This window comes from Acipenser ruthenus, chromosome 45, assembly GCF_902713425.1.
Source record: "Acipenser ruthenus chromosome 45, fAciRut3.2 maternal haplotype, whole genome shotgun sequence".
Classification (NCBI taxonomy): domain Eukaryota; kingdom Metazoa; phylum Chordata; class Actinopteri; order Acipenseriformes; family Acipenseridae; genus Acipenser; species Acipenser ruthenus.
Genome location: NC_081233.1, coordinates 10,168,358 through 10,194,107, shown reverse-complemented (window position 1 = coordinate 10,194,107; position 25,750 = coordinate 10,168,358). Strand labels below are relative to the sequence as shown.

General features: G+C 44.4%; 2 protein-coding genes and 1 long non-coding RNA gene across 4 annotated transcripts in view; 2 read left to right on the top strand and 1 right to left on the bottom strand.

Annotated features, from left to right (window-relative positions):
• The window catches only part of LOC117401119 (zinc finger protein 385A), a gene marked incomplete at its 5' end in the record, with an annotated part of 24,112 nt that extends 5,521 nt beyond the window's left edge, over window positions 1–18,591 (top strand). Inside the window, 6 exon segments of the mRNA XM_059013119.1 lie at window positions 5,057–5,167; window positions 7,168–7,342; window positions 12,854–13,186; window positions 16,786–16,970; window positions 17,348–17,440; window positions 17,721–18,591. Of these exon segments, the coding sequence (XP_058869102.1) occupies window positions 5,057–5,167; window positions 7,168–7,342; window positions 12,854–13,186; window positions 16,786–16,970; window positions 17,348–17,440; window positions 17,721–17,987 (1,164 nt within the window).
• LOC131720867 (uncharacterized) lies at window positions 13,181–25,744 on the bottom strand. 2 transcript variants are annotated; one of them, XR_009319746.1, is made up of 3 exons: window positions 25,461–25,744; window positions 15,313–15,397; window positions 13,181–13,309 (listed from the first exon to the last, which is right to left on the bottom strand). It is a non-coding gene; the product is annotated as an uncharacterized LOC131720867 (long non-coding RNA). The 2 variants fall into 2 exon arrangements; XR_009319747.1 differs by lacking the exon at window positions 25,461–25,744 and adding an exon at window positions 24,932–24,981.
• On the top strand, window positions 20,706–25,750 carry LOC117401005 (G-protein coupled receptor 84). Its single transcript, XM_034001389.3, has 2 exons — window positions 20,706–20,869; window positions 21,902–25,750. The coding sequence occupies exon 2, from the start codon at window positions 21,911–21,913 to the stop codon at window positions 23,222–23,224; it is 1,314 nt and encodes a 437-aa protein (XP_033857280.3). The 5' UTR covers window positions 20,706–20,869; window positions 21,902–21,910; the 3' UTR covers window positions 23,225–25,750.

Here is a 25,750-nt window from a genome sequence, read left to right as displayed (position 1 = left end):
GGGAGAGAGGGTCAGGACTGCACAGCGGATCTGAACCAGCGACACTGCAGGCAGGGAGAGAGGGTCAGGACTGCACAGCGGATCTGAACCAGCGACACTGCAGGCAGGGAGAGAGGGTCAGGACTGCACAGCGGATCTGAACCAGCGACACTGCAGGCAGGGAGAGAGGGTCAGGACTGATTGGACAAGGTACAGTGTCTGTCTAAATGGAACGTGTTGCTTGTAGTGTTTTTTTCCCAAATACATGGAAGCATGGTAAATCATTAGTAAGCATTGTAAAAGCATGTTGAAGCATTGGGCAGTACAATACTTAACAGGGAACCGCAGACAAGCAGAGTGCAGTAAGGCAGTATTGTTAAATGCTAAAGGATTGGAAAGCAGTGAGGAATTAAGTGTTCAAAACGCAGCTCTTAAAAGATACAGAACTATTTTAGAGTAAGCAGTCAAAGCATAGCAGAAGAGTCTCAAACATTGCAGTGCAATGAGATATAAAGTGTGATGAGCATTAGTGTACAAATTTACTCCAATAAAAGCTGACGGCAGGCATTAGTCAGTCCAAATCTGCAGGAAAATTTATTTTTGCAGGTGTTTAGTGTTTGCATTAATAATGGCTTATGAAAAAAAAAGATACATTGAGTAAACAAATCATGTCAAACAATGCATTTCTTATTGACACACACAAACAAAGCCTAACTCCAGTCTTCAAAGAACTTCTACTTTAAGACAAAACATCTGTTCAATTTTACAAAACTAGAACTGAACCACTAACATATTTCAGGTCACTTATGGTATGTTTGAGTATTATGATGATGTAGCTGCAGAATATGGTGATTTAACCCCCCCCCCCCCCATCCCCCATCCCCCATCCAGACTGCTAAGAAATAAATAATTGTCAAACACAATAAAGAAATCCAATCCACCACACTGTCCGACATACAGATGGAGTCACTTGGCTCTGCTCTAAAAGGGAGCTCTGGGGAAAAGAGATCAGGGAAAAAAAAATTCAGGGAATGTTTTTGAATGTGACGTGATGAGCTTAGCAAGGGAAACTGGCGAGAGAGAGAGAGAGAGAGAGGGGAGAGGAGAGAGGAGAGAGAGAGAGAGAAACAGAGGACAGACAGACAACCTAATGTAAACCTTAGAAACGGTTTGTTTTAGTGCCGAGTGTGTGGGAATCTCTAAAGGAGGGAGGTTCAGAGGATTGTTATTTTTTTAATCCTTCGTTTTGGCTACAAGTTGCCGAGTCCTATTTTGAGGACAGTCAGGTTAGACGTCCTGCTGTAATCAGAGCAGTGAAATTACACGCCAGCGATGAAGCGCAACACATAGAAAATGGAGCCACTTTAACCATCACTACAGGTAGGAAACAAAAAGTAGCATTTAGGCTTCAGTTTCTTATTTTATATAAAAAAAGAGGCATCATGGAAGCATTGGAGGGGCTAGATTTGCAGAATTCAGTTACATTTAGACTTCACTTAACAAAATTGGAACAAGTTATCATAATAGGCTTAGAGAAAATAAAAACCAGTTGACGCAGGAGTTAAAATGCTAAAAAAAAAGGTTTACAAAAAAGTCTTTAAAATGAGGACAATGGCACTTAATGGGTTAAGATTGGTGATACCCTGCCCAGCTGCACTGAACTTCCATGACTAGAACCAAGGCAGTCTGCAGATCCATTCACCGCAAAAACAGCCCAGATTTGATTTCTCCCAAGGAACTAAAGTGTTTTACGCCTGCATTGTTTTCCAGTGCACCTTATAAATCTTATCCACATTGGAAACTGCAAAATCACAGACAAGTATTTAGGCAGAGTTTTAAAAAAAAAAAAAAAAAAAGAGGAACCAAAAGAAAGTGATTTCTATAATTTCTAAATGTTATATTGAAAAAAAAAGTAGAGAGATTCAGCTTTTATAAAATAAAACAATTACATAACATGCATCAAATTAAAAACATGAAAACTAAATTTCATACTTTGCCAAACGTTTTTGGGCGCCCTTGCATTAGTGTTTTGTGAGCAAAGCCTTTGCTTCCTTTACAGCTTGCAGTCTTTTTTTGGGGATTTTGAAACCAGTTCCTGGCATCTTTCCGGAGATATTTTTACAGCTTGGAGTCCTGCAAAAATTGACACTGGTTTCCTGTTTACAACAGCAGCCTTCAAGTCAATCCACAACATCTCGATGGGATTCAAGTCTGGGGTCTGGGATGGCCAGTCCATAACTAATTTTCCCTTTTTTTTCAAAAATTCCTTTGTAGACTTCGCAGAATGCTTCGGGTCATTATCCTGCTGGAATACAAACCCTGTCCAATAAGCCTTCTAGCACTGGGTAACAAATGAGAGTTCAGAATGTCTCATTTTGCAGCATTCATTGATCCTTCTACAATACAGAAGGTTCCCAGTGCTTGAGGAAGAAAAACAAGCCCATCCCATCACACAACCTCCACCATGTTGAACATTGGGCGTGATGAACTACTTTTAAATTTTTCTCCTCTCTTCCTCCAAACATAGTTGCTTTCCTCGTGAAAAAATTATATTTTGGATTCGTCCGACCATAGAAAATCAGGTATCTTCAAGCATTCAATGGAAAACTTCAAATCGCTTTCTTTGGTGTATTGTCTTAAACAAAGGTTTGTAGCATGTTTTTCGTCCATGGACATTCATCTTAAGGTATCGTCGTTTGCTCGTGAATTTCTTGACCATCTTCTCTCAATTCTTGTGTCCAATCTTTTGCAGTAATCAGAGGATTTTGCCGGGCTGCTCAAACGATTCTTCCAGATCTCTCTTGGTCTTCCACACCTGGAGCTAGTTGCAGTAGTTCCTGTTCTCTGTCATTTTTCTGGTAGTTTCTCCTTTTTCGTTTAGTTGTGTCGCTGCCATTCAGAGATCGGTGCTGTACTCTCTAGTTTTAACCGTTTGTGTTGCTTTTTTGAAATCACAAATGTCCTATTTTTCAGCACTTGGTTATGTGTGTATTTATTCATTCTAGAATTCAGGTGATGGTTTTCAAATCATAACTGTAATTAGCAACGAATGTGTTTCATACAAAATATGTTGGTTACCCAAATACTTTTGTCAAAGTATGAAATTAGTTTTTGCATGTTACGGAATTATTTATTATAAAAGCTGAATCTAATTTACATCAATAGAATAATTGGAAAGGATAGAAATCACGTGGTGATTTTTCTCTATCTGCGATTTGTATAAAGCAGCAGCTACACTTGTAACGTCGCTGAGAGAGTAGATCTCACACTCGCAATGTAAAATGACAAAGACTACAACGTTTAAAAACCACAAGAGGTTCTACGTTAACAGATTCAAATGTGTGGAGATCAGCTTGTCATCTTTGTCCCCCCCCCCCTTTAGATTTATTGACTTATAATGTGTTTGTGTTCAGAGGCTGCCTGTAATCAAGTTGAGAGGGTTTCATTCTCTTCAGTTCTTTGCATGGCAGGTGTCCGACGCAGCAGAGAGCAGGAGAACGAAACTCGCTCTCTATTTGATTAGAAGCGGCCACCGAACATCTGAATGAAATATTCTACCAGTAATGCAGTGGTTTGGTCCCAGTGGTGTTGTAAAAATAAAAAACAGGAGGTTTTGCCTCTTAAAAGACTGCAGTAAAAACTTTGCCCTAGACCCTGTGATACAGTAAAACCAGTCTAATCCTACCCCGTTATAAAAACTGATATTCTGTATCATTTTTTGGGGTTCCGCCCAAATCCCTACTGAAATGAATGGGGTGTTCCCCTCAGCAATCCGGAACCCGCCTGTCTGTTCTAGAATCCGGCAGGATTTGAAAGTCTTGTTGCAGAATTGAGCAAGTTTCATTTATGGGTTCCAGTAATCAAAGAGTCACGCTTTTACAGCTTGGTCATGATTAGATCCAACGAGGCTGCTAGTTATTCACATATTAAACAGTAACTAGTTGCCTAATCTCTGGGAGGGCATCGGACGCTGCGCTGGTGTGTCTTGAGTGAATCTCAAAACACCTGTCTTGTATATATCTAACCGTGTGTGTGTGAAGCTATTCCTGGTTTCTGCTGGCTTAGTTTCTCTGTGTGGGCAGAGCTCCAGCTAGGGTCAGTACAGTTCCCACACTCCTCTTGCAGCTGTGCACGCAGTAATTGTTGAAATCCCTTGGTTACCCGTGCATACATCAACTACAAAACATTTTTTCAATAAAACTGAAAATCCACATCGCGTCATTTGCCCGTTCCCCTGCGGTGTTGTAAAATCCTGATTTCCACATTGGAGGCGGTGCAATTTTAAAACATGCTGCAGGGCTCAGCTGAACACAAATCAGTCTCTCTATTCTAATCAGCTTGTTTTAGACTTTTGTTCTATTTCCACAAAACTAGCTTTTTATCTTAGTGGTTCTAAATTTTACAATTATAACAAACCTGTATCATGTGTGTGTTTGATCAAATTCTGTATTGGACTTCAATTGTTTTGTGTGTGAAGCATTTTGGGATCTTTGTGATGAAAGGCGCTATAGAAATGGGAATTTTTTTTATTCATGTTCAAATATCATTTTATTTGGGGTGCAGTATTAGATTACAGTGCCTGTACAACTATGGCCAGACAGTTTGCAAATACCTAGAATTTTATGATTAAAAGACAATTCTATAAAAAAATTAAATTCAACATAAAATGTAGTTATTTTATTGATCATGTAATCAAAGAAAACTACAAAAATGAGATTGTAAAAGTCTACCATAACAGTAGTACAGTATGTCATGTTAGATTTTGAAATGTCACATTTATTAGTTAAGTATATGGGAAAGCTCAATGGAATTCAATGTGTTAACGTAACATTATTCAGCAGGTTTCATTCGACTTGAGGCAAAATTAGTTCATTATATAGAAGTGATGCAAAAAACAGCTTTTGGCCAGAGCTGTGCAATCCAGCACACTAGCCTCCGGTCCCAAGCGAGTGTGGATCAGACACACTTTGAGGTACCTTGCCAGTCCGGCTCCTCTCCTGACTGTTGTCTCCCCTCCCCTCCCCTCCCCTCCCCTCCCCTCCCCTCCCCTCCCCTCCTCCCTGTCTCTCTCATCCAGATGGACCCAGTGCAGAAGGCCGTCATGAACCACACATTCGGAGCCCCGCTGATCAGAACCAAGCGAGCAGTGATCTCCTGCAACGTGTGTCAGATCCGATTCAACTCAGAGGTGAGCAGGGCGGCAAAATCAGACCATTTGAATATTATCACGAGAAGGAAGTTATTACTACAGTGTACATCTCCTCCTCCTCCTTTCCGTCCCCAACCCGGTTAATTAAGAGAACTTGCATGAAATAGATACAGTAACAGTTTTGCAAAAATATTAAAAACAGGGGTTTTACCACTTTTGAAAAATAAATAAATAGAACTAGAGTTAAAAGACTGGAGTTGAAACGCTTTGAAAATATTGCCCTAGACACCGCGATACAGTAAAACCTGTCGAATCCGATACGATTCAACTCGGGAGGTGAGCGGAGCACGAAATGAACGAACACACGATATTTCAATATTACTGAGAGAAGCAAAAGGAATTCCTGCCGGTTAGGATTTTGAAATATAAAAAAAAAGGAGTTCCTCTGTCTGTAGCAAATCTTCACTAAGCAGTTCAGTTTTTAAAACACGCCTTTAAAATGTAGCCAAACCCCTCCTAGCCTAATGTGCCAGAAACGGTCAAAGATAATAAGATTAATACAAAAATTGATATGTTTCCAGTATAATAAAATCAAGACTGAACTAAAAAAAAAAAAACATCGGTGTACGCATTCAGAAACGTGACCCAGATAGCTTGCTGTTATTGAACACCTACAATGATACACGCACACAACCACACAGCCTCTCAAGGGTTAAGTCCGCCTGGCACCTGCCAGTTCAGAAGCCTCCTCTCCTTACTGGACCAGCCCGACTAAGCTGGGGCTCAGGAAACATTACCCCTGCAGCTTATTAAAAATACAGCAGGCTGTGCTGGAGCAGAGAGAAATGCCATTGTCCACCTGATCTCAAATGGGGGGGGCGCAGCAGGCTGTCAGAGCTGCGTGCCTCCTCCGAGGACGTGGGGTCACAAGCGTACCACGTCTTTCAACACCATTTAATTACAGAGCTGCCCAGGAGATTTCTCAGAAGCCAAAGAACTGCCACCTTGGAGTATGAACTCAATGAGTTCTGTCAACAGCTTGAGAGAGCGAGAGCGAGAGCGAGACTCTGCACTGCTCACCTCAGCTCTTTCCCCAGACGAGGTTGAAGTCTGCTCAAGATGCAACGATTGCATTGCGCCAGCCTCAATTAAAAACACCCATTTAAAATCAAATCAAGATCTCGCATCTGCAGCCGCACACCTTTATTACATCACAAGCGCAGTCCGGTTGCATTTTGAAGAGCTTTGCTTGCTCCTTTTTGATACTAGCAAACCCAGGAGCGGATCACGCTGCTGTGCAGTGGGAGTCTTCTCTCCATCCCTGAATGGGTTGCTCACTGCACCTCTGCTTTTAACTCTCTTCAGAGCCAGGGTTTGCTGATCACAGCAGAGTAGAAGCGAGGGAACGCTTTGTTCCCCAAAATGAGAAGCCGGTCAACTCTGTTTACCCTCGACTACACTCCTGTGCGTTTCCATCTATCTTTTAAAAAATAAAATAAAAAGCCCTGATTAGACACATTCCTCTTCATCCATTAAAAGCATGACCTGTCAAGGCTTGGACTTCAGCCTCCATCTCGCTGCCGGACTTTATGAAGTCCAGCTGGGATTTACCAGGGAATCCATTTCACGGTTTATTTTACCCCCTTTCCTATAAAAACATTCTCTCAAGTTCTAATGCCACGAGTGCCGGTTTGTATAGAGTTACTGTTTGATTTACATTTTTTTTATTAAAATAAAAGACCTAAAGCCTGAAAAACTAAACAGAGAAAGGGTAAAAACCTCAAGGAAACTTTATCCAGCCTCTGCTGGAACAGGGAACTTTTCTACAAGGAAAAATTCAAGCATTCACCACGAGGACTTCCATATTTCATATGGATTTATGTTCTCTTTCCTGGAAATGTATTTGTGTTTAGTTACTGTTTGCTTTGCTATTACATTAAACATGATTGGAAAAAGTGAGAAATGAAAACTTGCATAAAAACAGTAAGCCAAATGCTGCAATGATCCAGGTTATGTATGTGCCTCTCTCTCTCTCGCAGAACCAAGCAGAGGCTCATTACAAAGGGAACCGGCACGCCCGCAGAGTCAGAGGGATCGAGACCTCCAAGAGCCGACCCAGGGAGAACGACAAGCCCCTTCTCCTGCCTGCCCCCGCCCCTCCCTCCACCCCCTCCCCCACCAGCAACCTGGACGAGAGTGAAGCTAGCAGAGCAGGTGAGTGCCACTCAAAACTACTTCAGCCAAGTCTGTGGATATCGAGATCATCAGGAGTTACAAACTCACACTAGCCCTGCTGCTGCACCCAGTCACTCTTACCTTGTTGGCTCTATCTTGAGAGCTCCTCAGTGTCCTCAGTGAGTCACTTACCTATTCAGCCAGTCCACTCGGAGCCGCGCACTCCACTGTTGGTCACACTTACCTTTTTTAGCTGTATTTAGGGAGCCTCTCATCACTCTAAACATCACTGACCTTTTTAGCTGCCTCTCAGGAGCCCCTCGGCATACTGAACAAACCCTACCTTGATCACCGCGTCAGGAACCACTCTGTACGCCGTCACTCACACTTACCTTTTCAGCTCCATCTCGAGAGCAGCTCTGCCCTAAACATCACTTACCTCGATCAGGACCTCAGGAGCCCCTCGGCACTCTGAACCACACTCACCTTTTTGGCCAGATCTTGGAAAGCATTCTAAACACTGCTTACCTCTTTATCACCATCTCAGACACTCTGTATACGGTCAGACACACTTACCTCTATCACCATCTCAGACACTCTGTATACGGTCAGACACACTTACCTTTTCAGCTCCATCTTGACAGCTCAGGACATTAATATGCTTTACCAGACCTCTCTGTGCTTTACAATGCTTCCCTATGCTTTACCAGACCTCTCTGTGCTTTACAGTGCTTCCCTATGCTTTACCACACCTCTCTGTGCTTTACAATGCTTCCCTATGCTTTACCAGACCTCTCTGTGCTTTACCAGACCTCTCTGTGCTTTACAATGCTTCCATGTGCTTTACCAGACCTCTGTGCTTTACAATGCTTCCCTATGCTTTACCAGGCCTCTCTGTGCTTTACAATGCTTCCCTATGCTTTACCAGGCCTCTCTGTGCTTTACAATGCTTCCATGTGCTTTACCAGACCTCTGTGCTTTACAATGCTTCCCTAGGCTTTACCCAACCTCTCCGTACTTTACAATGCTTCCCTATGCTTTACCATGCTGTCACTGTGCTGTGTTACACTGTGTTTTTATTATGGTACACGGTTACACGGGCGGGTCTGTCACGGTACAGACCGCAGCTGTGGTGAAGCCGAGCGTGGATCTCTGGCCTGCCGCACAGAGCCGCTGGGCACAGACTCGACAACGCTGGCCCACGCCTACACTCCAGCTGTGTAATTTCACTGTGTTTATCCCCCCTCCTCCTCATGCAGCCTTTCTGATCCCAAAGCCAGAGGCTCTTAAAGCTAAAATTAGAGAGAAGTGGGATAACACAGACGCCCTAAAAAGAGGCAAAAGCGCAGCAAAAATAAAATTAAAAAAAAAAAAAAAAACTGCATATCGTACAATGCAAAGCACATGAACAGAACTTGTGCGATTTCTACTCTGCTTCCAAACTACAGTTTCTTTGGCGTATACAGTTTTACAAACTCACTGCTTTCATATAGTGATGGAACCAGGGTGGGAAGAAGACTCCTTTTGCACAGCAGTGTCACCCATTCCAGGTTTTACTACGAGCTTGATTAGCCACAGTGTGTCTAGGTAACAAGCTCAGGTGTGTCTTAAACTCATAATAAAAGCCAGGAATGGATCAAACTGCTGTGCAACGGGAGTCTTATTCCCATCCCTGTTCCATTACGGGAGAGCGCTGTACTGAGAGATTAATTAGGGAACATGGCTGGCTTCCTGCTCAGACATCTTCAGAGAGACGGGAGTCAAGCAGAACCCAGCAGAGCTCACCTTACACTAGCCCAGCTAATGGAGTGATCAGTTACGAACGCTAACGTCCACAGGGCTCGAATGACAGTCTGCTGTGCGGTGGAGAGATCCGAGAAGGAGGAGGCTTTGTACCGTCTACAGGGATGGAAATGGAGACTCCTGTTGCACAGCGGTCATTCTAATTACTAATGTACGATTATGTGCACAGTGTTGTTTTCGAAGGCTGTCGCGAGAAAAGTCTATGCATTTTTATTCCTGCTTGATTTCGAATAGCAAAAACATTCCCGATATGTAATTGCAGGGATGGAAACAAGGACTCCTAATGCATAGCAGCTTCATTAGCCCCAGTGTGTATTGGTAACAAGCTCAGGTGTGTCCGATTTAAACTCACAGTAAAACCAGACATGGATCCAAATGCTTTGCAATGGGAGTCGTCTTCCGATCACTGATCTATACTGCTTCTCAGGTTTCACAAAACAGCCCAGCAGGGAAAAAGGTTAAAACACAGATTTGGACTATTAAAATAAAACAGGTCTTACCCTTTACATATCAAGCCTGTGGTTTAAACTGAACTGCACAGAAATATACTTGCTGCAGCATCACTGGCATGCAAGGGGACAGGCGGTTTCGGATAAAGTCAGAACGTTTTGTGCCGAGTTCACAAGTTCTAAAATTATTTTTTCGTGACTGGTAGGATGTTGACGAGGTGCCCACTTTATATAATTATTTGGCAGCGCTATTTAAAATTCCTTCCAGGTTTTCACACCACATAGCAACGTGCTGTTTTGAGATCACTCGTGAAACACAACAGGATCTTAGTCAATGAGCCGCACCTTGTATTTACGAATAAACATTTTAATAAAAACAACATGCGCCCTCCCGCACGGTGGCTCCCTCTAGCGGCTGGTTTTGGTACTGCAATAGTTTACAATTCAATTTGAGCTGTGAAAAGAGAGAAAAAAAAGGACAAGAAAAAATTTGAGGGAGAGAAAGTGAAAAAAAGCATGAGGAGGAGAAGAGAAAGGATGTGGGGCGCCAAAACGATTACAACATGAAAACCAAAGCTTATCTGGATTTAATAAAAAGTAATTAAACTGAGGACAGGCCTACGCAGGGTGCCAGATCAAAATCTGTTAGAATCCCTTCACCCCACAGAGAGGGAGGGAGACACACACACACACACACACACACACACACACACGTCTGAAGAGGTTATTCCATTCTACAATCTGCTCCAAACAGGGCCTCGTTATCGTCTGTATTGCATCATACTTTAACCATTTTAAAATACACTGTACCTCCGTAACCAAAAGCGATTGCAAATTTTTTTTTTTTTTTAAAAACACACACACCACAAAACCCTCCTCAATGCAAGCCTTGTCATTAGTAAATGCTTAAGGAACCCTAAAATGTGTTGACTCAGGTTTAGTCTAGGGCTCTTAGTCTGTTTTAGGTATTCGTCTAACTCTTGGTACGTCTGAATTTTCCACAATGGTCGTATAGTTGCAGCTCACACAAGGACTCTGCAATGGGAGTTCTGCTCTGCTCCATTTTTAAAACAGCTGTAAAAACATCCGTCTAAAAACTTCAGGAGAGCGATTTGATTTATTCTTGCATCTTGTGTCGAACACAACAGCATAAAACCAGGGATCACATGGGACTTTATGGCTTCATCAGTGTTACTGAAACTAGAAGAAACCGAGTCAAGCAGACAGGCGTTTCTAATGCTAGTGCCTTCATCAGTGTTACTGAAACTAGAAGAAACTGAGTCAAGCAGACAGGCGTTTCTAATGCTAGCGCCTTCATCAGTGTTACTGAAACTAGAAGAAACCGAGTCAAGCAGACAGGCGTTTCTAATGCTAGCGCCTTCATCAGTGTTACTGAAACTAGAAGAAACCGAGTGAAGCAGACAGGCGTTTCTAATGCTAGTGCCTTCATCAGGGTTACTGAAACTAGAAGAAACCGAGTCAAGCAGACAGGCGTTTCTAATGCTAGCGCCTTCATCAGTGTTACTGAAACTAGAAGAAACCGAGTGAAGCAGACAGGCGTTTCTAATGCTAGTGCCTTCATCAGTGTTATTGAAACTTGAAGAAACAGAGTCAAGCAGACAGGCGTTTCTAATGCTAGTGCCTTCAGCGTTATTGAGGCGACACTATGCTGTATAATTCACGAGCACCACATTAAACTTTCAGCACAGCCGGGTACGCTACAGCTTCACAGCTCGTTAAAGATTAATTAGCCCCGCTGACGAGGTGAAGCAGCGTCCAGTTCCTGAAATCTGACTTAACCCTTCACGCGCTGGGATCATAACAGTCAGAGACACTTTTTCAACAGGGGCCAGCAGTCAGAGTATTATTATTATTATTATTATTATTATTTATTTCTTAGCAGACGCCCTTATCCAGGGCGACTTACAATTGTTACAAGATATCACATTATACATTATTTCACATTATACAGATATCACATTATTTTTACATACAATTACCCATTTATACAGTTGGGTTTTTACTGGAGCAATCTAGGTAAAGTACCTTGCTCAAGGGTACAACAGCAGTGTCCCCCACTGGGGATTGAACCCACAACCCTCCAGTCAAGAGTCCAGAGCCCTAACCACTACTCCACACTGCTGCCCTAATGCAATGCAGCCACCATCATCGTACAGAACCACCATTCAGAGCTGCCTGGACAGCAGTCCGAGTATGCAATGCAGCCACCATCATCGTACAGAACCACCATTCAGAGCTGCCTGGACAGCAGTCCGAGTATGCAATGCAGCCACCATCATCGTACAGAACCACCATTCAGAGCTGCCTGGACAGCAGTCCGAGTATGCAGTGCAGCCACCATCATTCAGAGCTGCCTGGACAGCAGTCCGAGTATGCAATGCAGCCACCATCATCGCACAGAACCACCATTCAGAGCTGCCTGGACAGCAGTCCGAGTATGCAATGCAGCCACCATCATCGTACAGAACCACCATTCAGAGCTGCCTGGACAGCAGCGATGACCGCAAGCTTTGCATGTCATGCAAATCAAATACAAATAAAAAAAAACTACAAAATGATACTGCAAATTGTCTACCGGGAGCCAGAATAGCCGTACAGTATTTCATGTTCAATTTCAAAACGTCGCGTTTTTCAAAAAGTCAGTTTTAAGTGAAGTGTATGGGGGGAAAAACTACAAAGCGGTGTGTCATTCAGTATGTTAACGTAACATTATTCAGCAGGTTGCATTCAACTTCATGAAGCAAAATGTGTTCATTCTATAGGGTGATGCAAAACTTTAGTTCAAAAGCATGGATTTAGGTAGTTCATTGATTCATTAACAGTAAAGTCACCCAACCCCTAGAGACCCCCCCCCCAGTCTAGTCTAAAGCAGCAGGCACTTCTGAATATAAAATAAAACACAAAGGTATGTGTATACTGAAGAAATATATATATATATATATATATATATATATATATATATATATATATATATATATATATATATATATATATATATATATATATTTCTGGATGTATATAGTAATTGTTTTTATCAGGTGGTCTTCTTGGGTCTCTCTTTGTATTAGTGATTGCATTATTGAGATGTACCTGTGCTGGCTCTGTGGTCACAAAGTGAATAAACTAATATTTGATCTACACGTAGTGGTAATACAAACATTCTGAAGTCTTGTGCATGTGTTTCAAATGCACTTCTGTCTGGTCTAAAACAGCAGTGTCTAAATCAGCAGGCACTTTGTATAGAAATAAATACTCACAGTTTGGTCTCCCTCTGTAGATGATCAGCCCCTCCCACAGATGAAAGTCTCCACCCCTGCTCCGCCTCCAGTTCCAGTTGCCCCGCCTCCAGTTCCGGAATCCCCCATGCTGCTGCCTCCCTGCTCGCTGTTGCCTTTGCCCGTGCCAGGGGGCGCTCTCATCTCTTCTCTCCCCTCCCAGGGGGGCTCTGCCGGGGCCAGGACCCCTCGAGCAGACCCTGCAGGAGTCCCCAACGGCTCTCCCCTCACCCCCACCCCAGAATCTGAGGAGGACAAGGCGAAGAAGCTGCTGTACTGCTCTCTGTGCAAGGTGGCCGTCAACTCCCTGTCTCAACTAGAGGCACACAACAAGGGTGAGAGACAAAGACAGAGATCATGATGCTGTTTATACAGTAGCTAAAAATCACAGACCAGATTGGAGCTGGAGTCAGGTTTTAATGGGATTCAGAAGCAGCGATTTCCCCATTGAGTTTGTGCTGTAAAAGAAAATAAAATTAAATAAAATTACTAAAATATGAAATGCAAGACTCCAATGTAAAAAAAACTAAGTTTGATCAAATCTGACTCTGCAGAAAAATTACCTTTTAAAAAAAAAAAAAAAAGTGCTTTGCAAAGTTTTTTGAAATAGCTTGCTACAGATTATAAAAACACAATTATAAACTCATGGGGGAAGTCAAGCAGACAAGCGTTTCTAATGCTGGTGCCTTCAGCGGGATTGAGAGTAGAGTAGTGCAGAAAGCAGTAGTTTATTTCTGCTAGTCTGTTTTATCGCGCGTTTCCTGTTTGTTCTTGAAGGCGCGGAGACACTTCAAAAGAGGGTCTCAAATTAGAAGCTGTAGACCCTGCCGCACTCCGCTCCAACGCTGCTTAAACACGTCAAGCGATGGGTGACTAATCAGTTTGGAAACCACAAGAAACGCTACAAAAACAAAAACACAGTCTGGGAGCAATTTAGAGTTCAGGATTAATTAGGATCCAAGTCTTTCCCACAGCCATGTGCTGTCCAGATTGTGTGGGGGAGTTGGGGGAGGGGGGTGGATGGATGAGTGTCCCAGCGGCTAAAAGTGTCTTCTAGTTTCACCTCAATAACGCTGATGAAGGCGCTAGCATTAGAAACGCCTGTCTGCTTGACTCGGTTTCTTCTAGTTTCAATAACACTGATGAAGGCGCTAGCATTAGAAACGCCTGTCTGCTTGACTCGGTTTCTTCTAGTTTCAGTAACACTGATGAAGGCACTGGCATTAGAAACGCCTGTCTGCTTGACTCGGTTTCTTCTAGTTTCAGTAACACTGATGAAGGCGCTAGCATTAGAAACGCCTGTCTGCTTGACTCGGTTTCTTCTAGTTTCAGTAACACTGATGAAGGCACTAGCATTAGAGATATGAGAAGTCAGTCACAATTCCGTACGTCACTCTTACCTTGTTGGCTCTATCTTGAGAGCTCCTCAGTGTCCTCCATGAGTCACTTACCTCTTCAACCAGTCCACTCGGAGCCGCGCACTCCACTGTTGGTCACTTACCTTTTTTAGCCGTATTTAGGGAGCCTCTCATCACTCTAAACATCACTGACCTTTTTAGCTGCCTCTCAGGAGCCCCTCGGCATACTGAACAAACCCTACCTTGATCACCGCGTCAGGAACCACTCCGTACGCCGTCACCCACACTTACCTTTTCAGCTCCATCTCGAGAGCAGCTCTGCCCTAAACATCACTTACCTCGATCAGGACCTCAGGAGCCCCTCGGCACTCTAAACCACACTCACCTTTTCAGCTCCATCTCGAGAGCAGCTCTGCCCTAAACATCACTTACCTCGATCAGGACCTCAGGAGCTCCTCGGCACTCTGAACCACACTCACCTTTTTGGCCAGATCTTGGAAAGCATTCTAAACACTGCTTACCTCTTTATCACCATCTCAGACACTCTGTATACGGTCAGACACACTTACCTCTTTATCACCATCTCAGACACTCTGTATACGGTCAGACACACTTACCTCTTTATCCCCATCTCAGACACTCTGTATACGGTCAGACACACTTACCTTTTCAGCTTCATCTTGAACAGCTCGCTACTAAACATTACTTACCTTTTTTGTAGCCATATTTTGGAACATATTCAGCATACTTGCCTAGTTTCAATAACACTGATGAAGGCACTAGCATTAGAAACGCCTGTCTGCTTGACTCGGTTTCTTCTAGTTTCAATAACACTGATGAAGGCACTAGCATTAGAAACGCCTGTCTCACTTTCCTCCAGTCTAAAACTGCTCTGAAATCTCATGATTGAGCATCACAGATGACTTACAGACAGCAAACCTGTGCATTCTGATACAGCATCTAACCCCAGCAGTGTGTGGCGAGGAACATTCAGTCTAATGCAATACAATTACAATGTGTTCTTTACTCTGAAATCTCACAGGACAATAGTCTGGACAGCAATGGAAAATTCGCTAGCTAAACTTAAGAAAAAAAAAACCCACCCCCCACACCATACAACTCCCAATGCAAGCTCTTCTGGAGTTCATGTTTTTCCCACACTGCACAGCTGCGATGCCTCTCCTCCTCCTGCCATAGAAAGCAGAGAAAACAAATTAAAACAAAAAACAGCAACAAGGCTTCCAAATCCGAGCACACGCGGGTTGCTGGTTTGGACAAAAATAAATATTGCAACAAAACCCAGTCATTAGCAAGGGTACGATTTGGGTTTGTGTACAGTAGTGGTTCATTTGATTTTGTTTGTAAACTGAAGATAAATGCTAGTTACCGGGGTCTGCATAGTGTGGGAGAGAGCTAAACATTGGTTTAAACCATTGACTTTATCCCCTCTCTCTTTCCTATACTGCTAGAGCGCTCTGCAGTGTTGAGAGTGGAGTTCTCTTTCCTATACTACTAGAGCGCTCTGCAGTGTTGAGAGTGGAGTTCTCTGTCCTATACTACTAGAGCGCTCTGCAGTGTGGAGAGTGGAGTTCTCTTTCCTATACTACTAGAGCGCTCTGCAGTGTTGAGAGTGGAGTTCTCTGTCCTATACTACTAGAGCGCTCTGCAGTGTTGAGAGTGGAGTTCTCTTTGCTGTAGCAGGCAGGGAGCAGGCTGTGGGTGGGGCAGGGTGCTGTTTGGTGTCTCAGTATTCCTGGACCGGCTTCTCTGTAAATCACACAGCTGGCTGCCTCAGGGCTGGGAGTCAGGCCAGCAAACAAGGTGCGGTTTAATGAATGTTATTATAAGGCTTCAAGGAGGAGAGAGTGGGGGCGCGGCTGACTTAATCCTTTAAAAACTCCTGCTCAGAACTGCATAAGGTTTGCTTATTACTACTATTCTGCCTAATTTAGAGTTTGTAGGAAACTTTGTGCGAAGTGGAGATTATATTACATAAAAATAAATAAAGTGAAATAGAAGTGGGAGAGCTTTATTTAAACAAGACAAAAGCAGCTACATGAACAACTTGTTCACACACAGCTGTGCCTCCTCCCTGCTTGTGCAGATTACCCAACACCCCACCCTCCCCCCGATCTCAGCTCCAGCTCCCAGAATAGATTGCGCTGCGGTTTGTTTTCTTTATGCAGCCAAAGAGTGCAAAACATTTGAGTTTCAAAAGAAAGAAATGAGGGGGATTTGAATCAGCATAGAATCAGCCCAGAGCAGCTTAACTATGAGAGCCAAGAGACTATACAGCTGTGTGAGATTTATATACACTTACATAGATACATAGATTAAATGTGTGCATGCATTTGTGACTCTAGCCCCCTCCGGTGGAGAATGGAAGTATTTTTTTTTTTTTTTATTGAGTCACGTTTCTTACTGCAGTACAGAACAGGGCTGTATCAGCGGCTGGCTAACTGAGCCCCAGAACGACACTCTTATCCCACATTTTGAATAAACAGCCTGTAGGTTTCGGGTAGAAGAGCGAGTCCAGACAGCATTGCTCTCGCTAACTCTCCCACTACCCCTCGCAGGCACCAAACACAAAACCATCCTGGAGGCCCGCAGTGGGCTGGGCCCCATCAAGGCGTATCCCCGGCTGGGCCCCCGGCTGGCCCCGGAGCAGGGGGGCTCCCCCGCGGACCCCAGCACTCAGGAGAGGACCTTCCACTGCGAGATCTGCAACGTGCGAGTGAACTCTGAGGGGCAGCTCAAACAGGTGAGGTCTGCTAAACTACTGTCAATACACAGCCCAGTCTGGTGACCCACCCTCGCGGACACTGCTTTAGCAGACTGGGCTGTACAGGATTGGCAGGGATGGAAACAAGACTCCCGTTCCATAGCAGCGTGATCCATTCCTGGTTTTACTAAGAGTTTAATAAAGACACACCTGAGCTTGTTACCTTTACACACTGTGGCTGATCAAGCTCATAGTAAAACCTGGAGGAGTGGGTGAAACTGCTACTCTGCCTACCCTGTACACAGCCCAGTCTGCTAAGCCACTATCCTGATCCGTCTTGTGGTCCAGGACTTCACGAATAGAAGAGACTCTGCCCAGCTGACCCCCCGTTCCCTCCCGGTTCTCTTTTCTTTCAGCACATTTCCAGTCGCAGACACAGAGATGGGGTGGCAGGGAAACCCAACACTCTACTGAACAGAGGCAAGAAACAGCGGACAGGAGACCTCACTGTGAGTGTGGAGGAGAGAGACAGACACAGACAGACAGAGAGCTGGATAGAAGTAAAAGGGATTGTGAGAGATTGAGGGATGGAGGAAAAAGTGACAGCAAGTGTGAGGGGGTGCAGAGATGGGTTTTAAAAAGTGCACAGATTACAGCACTAGATTTGAGTGTTGAAATAGAATTTAAAAAAAAAAGTTAGTTTATTTCTGAAGAAAAGTGAACTGTGATATTTTGCCTGTTTGCAGGGTGCTCCTAACACCCATTCCCTCTCTGTCTCTCTCTCTTTAGTCCACTCTATCATTCTCTAAAGACCTCCCGAAGTCTCTGGGGGCGGGGCTCCTCCCCAGTCCTCTGGTCATTGCCGCGGCGATGGCAGCCGCCACCTCCTCTTCCCCATTGGCTCTCCGGGCAGCAGTAGCCGGCCACGCCCACCACCCCTCGCATCATCACCACCACCACCTCCTGCAGGGCCCACCCCTCAGCCACACCCTGCTAAGACCCGCCCCTGGACCTATCCGCACCGCCCATGGGCCAATCATCTTCTCTCCCTACTGATCACCCCCACCAGCACAGCCAATCAGAAGCAGCAAACACTTCCGAAGAGCACACTGTGAAAAAACATCCAAATAAAACTAAATACACAAGAAACAGCAGGTATAACGAACCCTCATTTCATAACCTGACCTTCCCTCAATTCCAAAGATGATGAAAAACTATCTAATAAGGAAACCCCTTTAAACTGCTTGACCAACCCCTGACTCTTTCCTTGCCACTGAAACAGAATCATCTTATCAATCAATCAGAGACACTGGAGCAAAGCCATTGTATTGCAACACCTTTTTTGGGGAAGTGGGGACCCTAACTCTATATTAGGAGAGAGATTGTGTGCAGGGGATTGCCAAACTGCGGAGTTTCAAAATTACAGGCTGCTTGAGAAACAGGAGAGGAGTTAAATATGGTGAAGTGAAGAAAAAGAGGAGGGGAAATACCCAGTGATTTTATAAATCTGAAGAAGAACGACAACACTGCTTCAATTCAGCAGAAAAAAAAGAGGATAACGTTGGCGTCAATGTCAGAAATAGACCCAGCAAGAGAGACATTTGGACAGGCAGACGCTGTGGACGGGACACACATATGCAAGGATGGACTTAATCTCTCCTCTCCTCCCCCCCCCCCCCAAGAATCAAATGCATTTTTTTTTCTGTAGAACACAGACATATACGATTAGCAATGAGAAAATGTTATAAAATAAAAATAAATAGATATTTTTCTATTAGAGTTCATGTTGTTGCTCCTGGGGGCTGTGGGGGCGACTCGGGGCAAATGGTTATATAAGAATAAGTCAAAATTTAGGAGCACAGGCCAGTTTAGGATACCAATTTCTCCATCATTTAATCTGGAAGCTGTACCGGGTTCAGAAAGATGAATCGGAATTTGAAGTCGCAGGTTTTATAGAGGATAGGACTTCTAATACACGTTTGGCTCGAGTAACCCCCTCACCCCCCCTCCCCAGTTGAATTATGCCTTTGCTTGATCGGACTATGAATTTAAAACGGACTATATAGGAAAAAACGAACATGGAGATTGTAGCAATACTGAGTCCTTACTGGTTATTCTTAATTCATGCAATAAACAAATGAGAAAAAAAAACAACTAATAAATCAATAAAAAACAACTCAAGGACTTCCTGGGGAAAATAAAAAAAAACCACACTCTAGCGTTCTACTGAGGGGGAGGGGTGTTGGTTATTATTTCGCTGGGTTTGGGTTGCGTTTGAAAAAGGCGGCTGGAGTAGGAGATCTCTCTGCTGACTGCACTGAACTGGGGCTCTGGAATTTACTGTGAAACCTTTATGAAATCTTCATGGTAAAAAAGCATAGCAAAGTGTAAGCAAAGCACAGTGAAAGCATAGGAAAGCATTGTAAAGCACAGAGAGGTCTGGTAAAGCATAGGGAAGCATTGTAAAGCACAGAGAGGTCTGGTAAAGCATAGGGAAGCATTGTAAAGCACTGAGAGGTCTGGTAAAGCATAGGGAAGCATTGTAAAGCACAGAGAGGTCTGGTAAAGCACAGGGAAGCATTGTAAAGCACAGAGAGGTGTGGTAAAGCATAGGGAAGCATTGTAAAGCACAGAGGTCTGGTAAAGCACAGGGAAGCATTGTAAAGCACAGAGAGGTCTGGTAAAGCATAGGGAAGCATTGTAAAGCACAGGGAGGTCTGGTAAAGCATCTTAATAAACATGGCAAACCAGGGTAAACGCTGGTAAATGCAGAGTATAACCATGGGACAAAATCCTGTGGTCAGCTTCTCTAAGGGTACGTTCAGCTGTTCATTCAGGGAGTTTATTTGCTTTCTTTGCTGCTACAGTTTTATGTTCTTACTTCATGGGAAGTGTGGCTCTGTTCTGCAAGGTTTAAAATGACGCAATTTCAGAAAGAACGTTTTACGAAAGGTTTGCATTGAGCAAGCCAGTCCGAGTCACGCTGCTTGGAGGACTAGCCCTGGTTTGCATGGACTCCCCCATCCCGAGGTTACAGCTAAAAATAAAACAATGCAATCCCAGCGAATAGCATTCACTTCCCTGAACACTGAACCACTCTGAAACACAGAAGCATCCAAACCACGCTGAAACTGCAAGGATTACTCGAGCAAAATCAAAAGAATGGGAAGAATGATTATTATTATAATAGCGTTAGCATTCCCTGTGAGATGGAAAACTACCCAAGGTGTTAATAAATAACTCGCCCTACTTGAACCAATTACACAGTTCCAGCTTTATATTGAAAACACAAATCCAGCGCAGTCCCCTGCTTATTTCACACGTCACTAATTTAGTTACTTCTCTGTTGGGCCACGTTGACACACGCACAGTGACACACATGCACGCAGTGACACATGCACACAGTGACACACACGCACAGTGATTTGCACACAGTGACACATGCACAGTGACGCACACGCACAGTGATACGCACACAGTGACACATGCACAGTGACGCACAGCGATACGCACACACAATTCATGACAAATAAAAATAAATCAAATTACAAAAAAAAAAAAGGCTGTTTAAAAATGGTAAAGTTAGCTCAAAAAGGAAAGGCTCACGAAGAAGAGGTAAATGTGTATGAAAGGGGGGCTGGTTTCAGAGCAGCAACTGTGTTGAAAAGGGCTCTCCCCAGGAAATCACATGACAGACTGGGAGAAAGGGGAAGCAGAGTGACGCAGAGGGGGGTGGGGGGGGATTGTGTACAGCTCTGTGCAATTGTTACCAAACTGCGGAGTTTCAATTACAGGCTGCTTGAGAAACACGAGAGAGTTAAATATGGTGAAGAAGAATGAGGAAGAGAGAGACAGACAGACAGACAGACAGACAGAAAGGAGTTCACTTCTAACTGGTCGACGCTTGAGTTGGACACCTCGTGCATCTGCATCATAAGGTACGTTCCTAAAGTTTGTTTTATTATTATTATTATTATTATTATTATTATTATTATGTATCTAGCATGGTCATCCCAATACTAAGATTACTTTACACACGTTCACTTTTACAAAGACTTTATAGTTTGATTACAAATATGCTAAAGAGAAACTGAAGTTCAAAATGAAAAATGTGTAATTTTATTTCTAAATGTAGTTCTATTGGATGAAATTAGATGTATTCATAGATTGATTAAAAAAGGTTATATAGGGTTTTGGCTAAAAATAAAATACATACAATTAACATTTTGATGTGTTTAATATGCCTATCAAGGGAAAGTGTGTTTCAAAACACAACAGTGGAGGTATTTCTAGGCTTTTGATGCCATGGTAACACACTTATTTCTATTGAAATCTTTGAATGTGCTTGTGATGCAATTTACTGCAAATTATAGATAGATAGAGACAAGAGCTGGTCTATCACGAATCATTCAAATTGTTAATTATAATAAAGCTTTTTCTTTTGAGAGCTGTACAAAAAGCCAAGAAAACTGCAAATTTCCTAATTAAGTATCAAGTCTTGGGCAATGTATTTGAAAATGCTGTTGGAGAGGCTGTTTGTATTGTTTAAGTCTATACTTCAGAAGCAAGCGTTTCCATAAGCAACATTGCAATGTGAAGTATGCCAAACAAAGCCAGCCTCCGCTGTGTTTGCCTCTGGTTGGTTTCGTACAGACAAAGGTTTGAAAATCCACTCCTTTGAATTGGCTTCCGTTTTTCAGTCTCATTATACACTTTATATTTCCCCTTTGATGCATTTCATTCATCGTCCAGTTCTGTATTAAAACAGGATGTGTATAAAAAGAAGAGATTCATAAAAATCAGACAATTATTTCATCCCCGTTATACAACATCATAATAATAATAACAGTTACATCAAAACAAACGTTTCTACAAAGTGTTTTGTACGAGAATGAAAGCTGGGTCTCTCGTGTAATTTGTTGTAAAGGGATTAAACTCCATTCCCGTTCCAATCCCTTCTTCTCTCCCAGTTTGCAGGAATGTCTCTGAACCTCACCTCTAACCTCACGGATCCGTTCTCTTGCTACCACCCCTCGGTGGAGGTGTACCGCTACTTTGGGGTTGCCCTGGGCTGTGCGGTGACGCTGGGGGGTGCGCTGGGCAACGCCCTGACCCTGCTGGCTTTGGCATGGGACCGAGGGCTGCACACCCGTTTCAACGTGCTGATCCTGAACCTCAGCGTCGCGGACCTCCTGTACTGCGCCGGTCTGCAGCCCTTCACTGTCGACTCCTACCTGCACCTGCACTGGCGCTGGGGGGGCCCAGGCTGCAGCGCCTTCGCTCTCCTGCTCTTCCTCTCCAACGCAGTCTCCATCATCACCCTCTGTCTCATCGCGGCTGCCCGCTACTTGATGGTGGCCCGCGGCCGGCTCTTCAACAGAGTGTTCGGAAGAGTCGGTCTGGCCCTCCTGGTCTCCTCCACCTGGGCACTCGGACTGGCCAGTTTCGGTCCCCTCTGGGGCGCCTACGGGTTCGTGACGCAGGTGTGCACTTGCAGTTTCCATCGCACCCGCGGCCGGCCCTACTCCACGATCCTGCTGGTCCTGTACTTCTTCGTGGGGCTGGCCTGCGTCGGGGTTTTTTATTTCCTCATCCACAGGAAGGTGAAGGCAGCGGCCGCGGCACTGGAGAGGCACAAGATCAAGAAGGGCGTTTCCATCAGAGCTACCGGAAAGGGAGAGGGAGAGGGAGAGAGCGGCAACACTCAGCACACCGACCTGGAAGCAGATCACAGCCAGGGGTCTCAGGCAGACAGTTCGGGGGCCGCAGCCGAGCAATCAGGGGCCCGATTCCCGACCCAGAAACCAGCGCAACCTGTGGACCGGTCGGGTCCTGCTGAAACGTCAAGCAGCAGCCAATCGGATCCTACGCAAGTCTCGAGCGACGACAACAAAAAACAACCACCCGTCTCGGACCGTTCGGACCCCAGCAGCTCCTCCGGGGACAAAACAGAGAGCCAGAGCTGGCCCAAAACCAAGCCCCCTGCCCCGCCCTCCTCCGGGGAGCAGGACGCGGAGTTCAAGCGCGTGACCCGGATGTGCTTCGCGGTGTTCCTCTGCTTCGTGCTCTGCTACGCCCCCTTCCTCCTCGTCAACGCGCTGGATTCCCAGGGCCGCGCCCCGCAGGCACTCCACATGTTCTGCGCCAACATGACCTGGCTGAACAGCTGCATTAACCCCGTGCTATACGCAGCCATGAACCGCCGCTTCAACCAAGCCTACCGCGGGGTGCTGGCCCGCGCCCTCGCCCCCCTGGCCAGGCTGCGGGACGCAGTGCGAGGGGCGCGAGGTTAGCGGGTTCAGATAGAGCTCGCCTCTCCATAGAGGCCAGGAGCCAGCAACCATCATACAAAACACTCCCTAGTCCAAACGTTTGTCAAGTAATTTGGTGGGTCTACAACACCTTCATCATCATCATCATCGGAGTCTGAATGAAAGTGCTGCGCGAACAGATTGTCCGAGTATTGGGACAGAGCTGTCCACTGAAATCAGGGGAGGATCGCTGGGGTCGATCAGGCTGATTCAGCATTCAGAGTGACAGGAGTGAAGAAACAGCAGCTTGGGTTTGTGATGATCGCTGCTTCTCTTAGATTCTGTGCAGAACAGCGATCCACACAAACCCAAGCAGCTGTTTAACTCGTTTCGCTCTGAATGGATAAATCAGCCTGATCGACAGAAGCATGCAAGATAATCACATTGGAACACAGCAGTGCACGGATCTTAGCTGAGAAACTGGAACTGAAGCAAAAAGGGCAGAACCTGGACTTCAAACCTCAAAAGTACTTTTTTTCGTTTTTACAAAATTCCAACGTATACAGTGTTTTTTTATTGTTGGTATTTAATAGTTCTCAGTTTAGTTTTTTTGGATGGCGAAGGCATTATATTTATTCAACAGCATGCATCCCCCCCCTTAGATATGTTCAGGAGTAGTTCATTAATGTTTCTGTCAGTTTCTGTCAATATAAATGTTAGCACTGTACAAGCAATTTGTATATTATTTTATTAAAGTAATATTATTTTAAAAAATGACATGTGTGTGTGGAATATAACATTTCTTAAATCCTGTTTTGTTGAACAGACACACCATTGAGGAGAGGAGAGGGGGAAGGTGAGGGGGGAGAGGAGAGAGGAAAAGAGGAGGGAAGATGGGAAAAGGAGGAGAGACGAGGGAAAAAGGATGAGAGGAGAAGGAGGGAGAGAGGAAAAGGAGAGGAGGGAAGATGGGAAAAGGAGGAGAGACTAGGGAAAAAGGATGAGAGGAGAAGGAGGGAGAGAGAGGAAAAGGAGAGGAGGGAAGATGGGAAAAGGAGGAGAGACTAGGGAAAAAGGATGAGAGGAGAAGGAAGGAGAGAGAGAGAGAGGAAAAGGAGGAGAAAAAGAGGAGAGTGAGGAAAAGGAGAGGAGAGAGGAAAAGGAGGACAGAATGAGTGAGAGGAAAAGGGGACACGAGTAAATGCATCTATGAAAATGAGAAAGAAAAACTATCCAAGTCCACAAAAAAAATCTGTAAGTTCATGACATTTGAAAACTACAAATCCCTCCACAAACACACACTAGACCACCCTCCCTGACCTCCAACGACAACCCAGCTCCAAAACTAAGCCTGACTGCCTGCCTCCCAGTCCCTCAGCTCTAACCACTAGGCCCAAAATAATTTCCAAGGCCTAAACCTGAACCTAGAGCCAGCAGTTGTGAAGTCCAGCTGATGAGAGCAACATTATTTTTTGGTTAAAAAAAAAAAAAAAAAAAAAAGTCACCAATACAAGAGCTTACACAGACCCACAATTATAGGGTTTGTCTAGAGAAACTAAACTAAAAAAAACAGCTGAAGTCGAGGGAAAGGATTTCTACTGAAGACCTTCCACTGAGGAATGACTTCAAACCAGGACGAAACAGCGAGACTCCCAAGGTAAGTGTGGATTTAAAAAGGGGAGAAGGGATTTCATACGAGAGCGCAACAACTTAACAAATAGGTTTGAAAATGGATCAATACAGACTCACCCAAGAGTTCCTGGAGGAGAGGAAGCACACGCATCCACGCTGGAGCAGGCAAGGAAACCCATGTGGACCAGCTCATAGCCGGTAAGGTCATTATCCCATCACCTCGTTAATAGTTAATTGCCAATTAGAGCCCCACCTGAATTTGATTGGCACCAGCAAGGGGGCCTACGCCCAAGGTCTGAAGCCTGGGATTTGAGTTTAGCAATTTTTTTTTAAAAAAACCTCAAGCCAAAAGAAACAAAAAACTACCTTCCTCGTCCACGCAGCTGAAATTCAAGGACAGGATTTCTACCGAAGATCTTTTACTGGAGAATTCGCTCAAAACCAGGATGGAACGGCGAGGCTACAGAGGCAAGCATGCATTTTCATCACCCCACCCCCCTTGCATTGCCCAAACCTGAAACCCTGATAAGAGTTTAAAAAAAAAGGGAAGAAAGGTTTTCTTCCACTTTAGACACATTTCAGAGACAGAAATAAGAGTTCTGAAACTAACAACCAAATAGGGTTGGAATTTGGCACTCAGACTCACCCAAGAAGTTCCGGGAGGCGAGAGGAAAGCACACACACGTCCACGCTGGAGCAGGCCAGGAAAGCAGAGCACAGCGGATCACAGCCGGTAATTCATTACTTAAATCAGCTCGTTAATAGTTAATTGGCGCCCCACCTGAGCTCAACTGGCATCAGCAAGAGGCCTACACCAAAGACCTGAAGCCTGCAATTTGAGTTTTGAACAAACTAGCACACACACAAAAAAGAAAAATCCATGTGCTCTTTTACAAACGGAAGTCCGAACAGGAGAAAGGAGAGCAGCATTTGTGG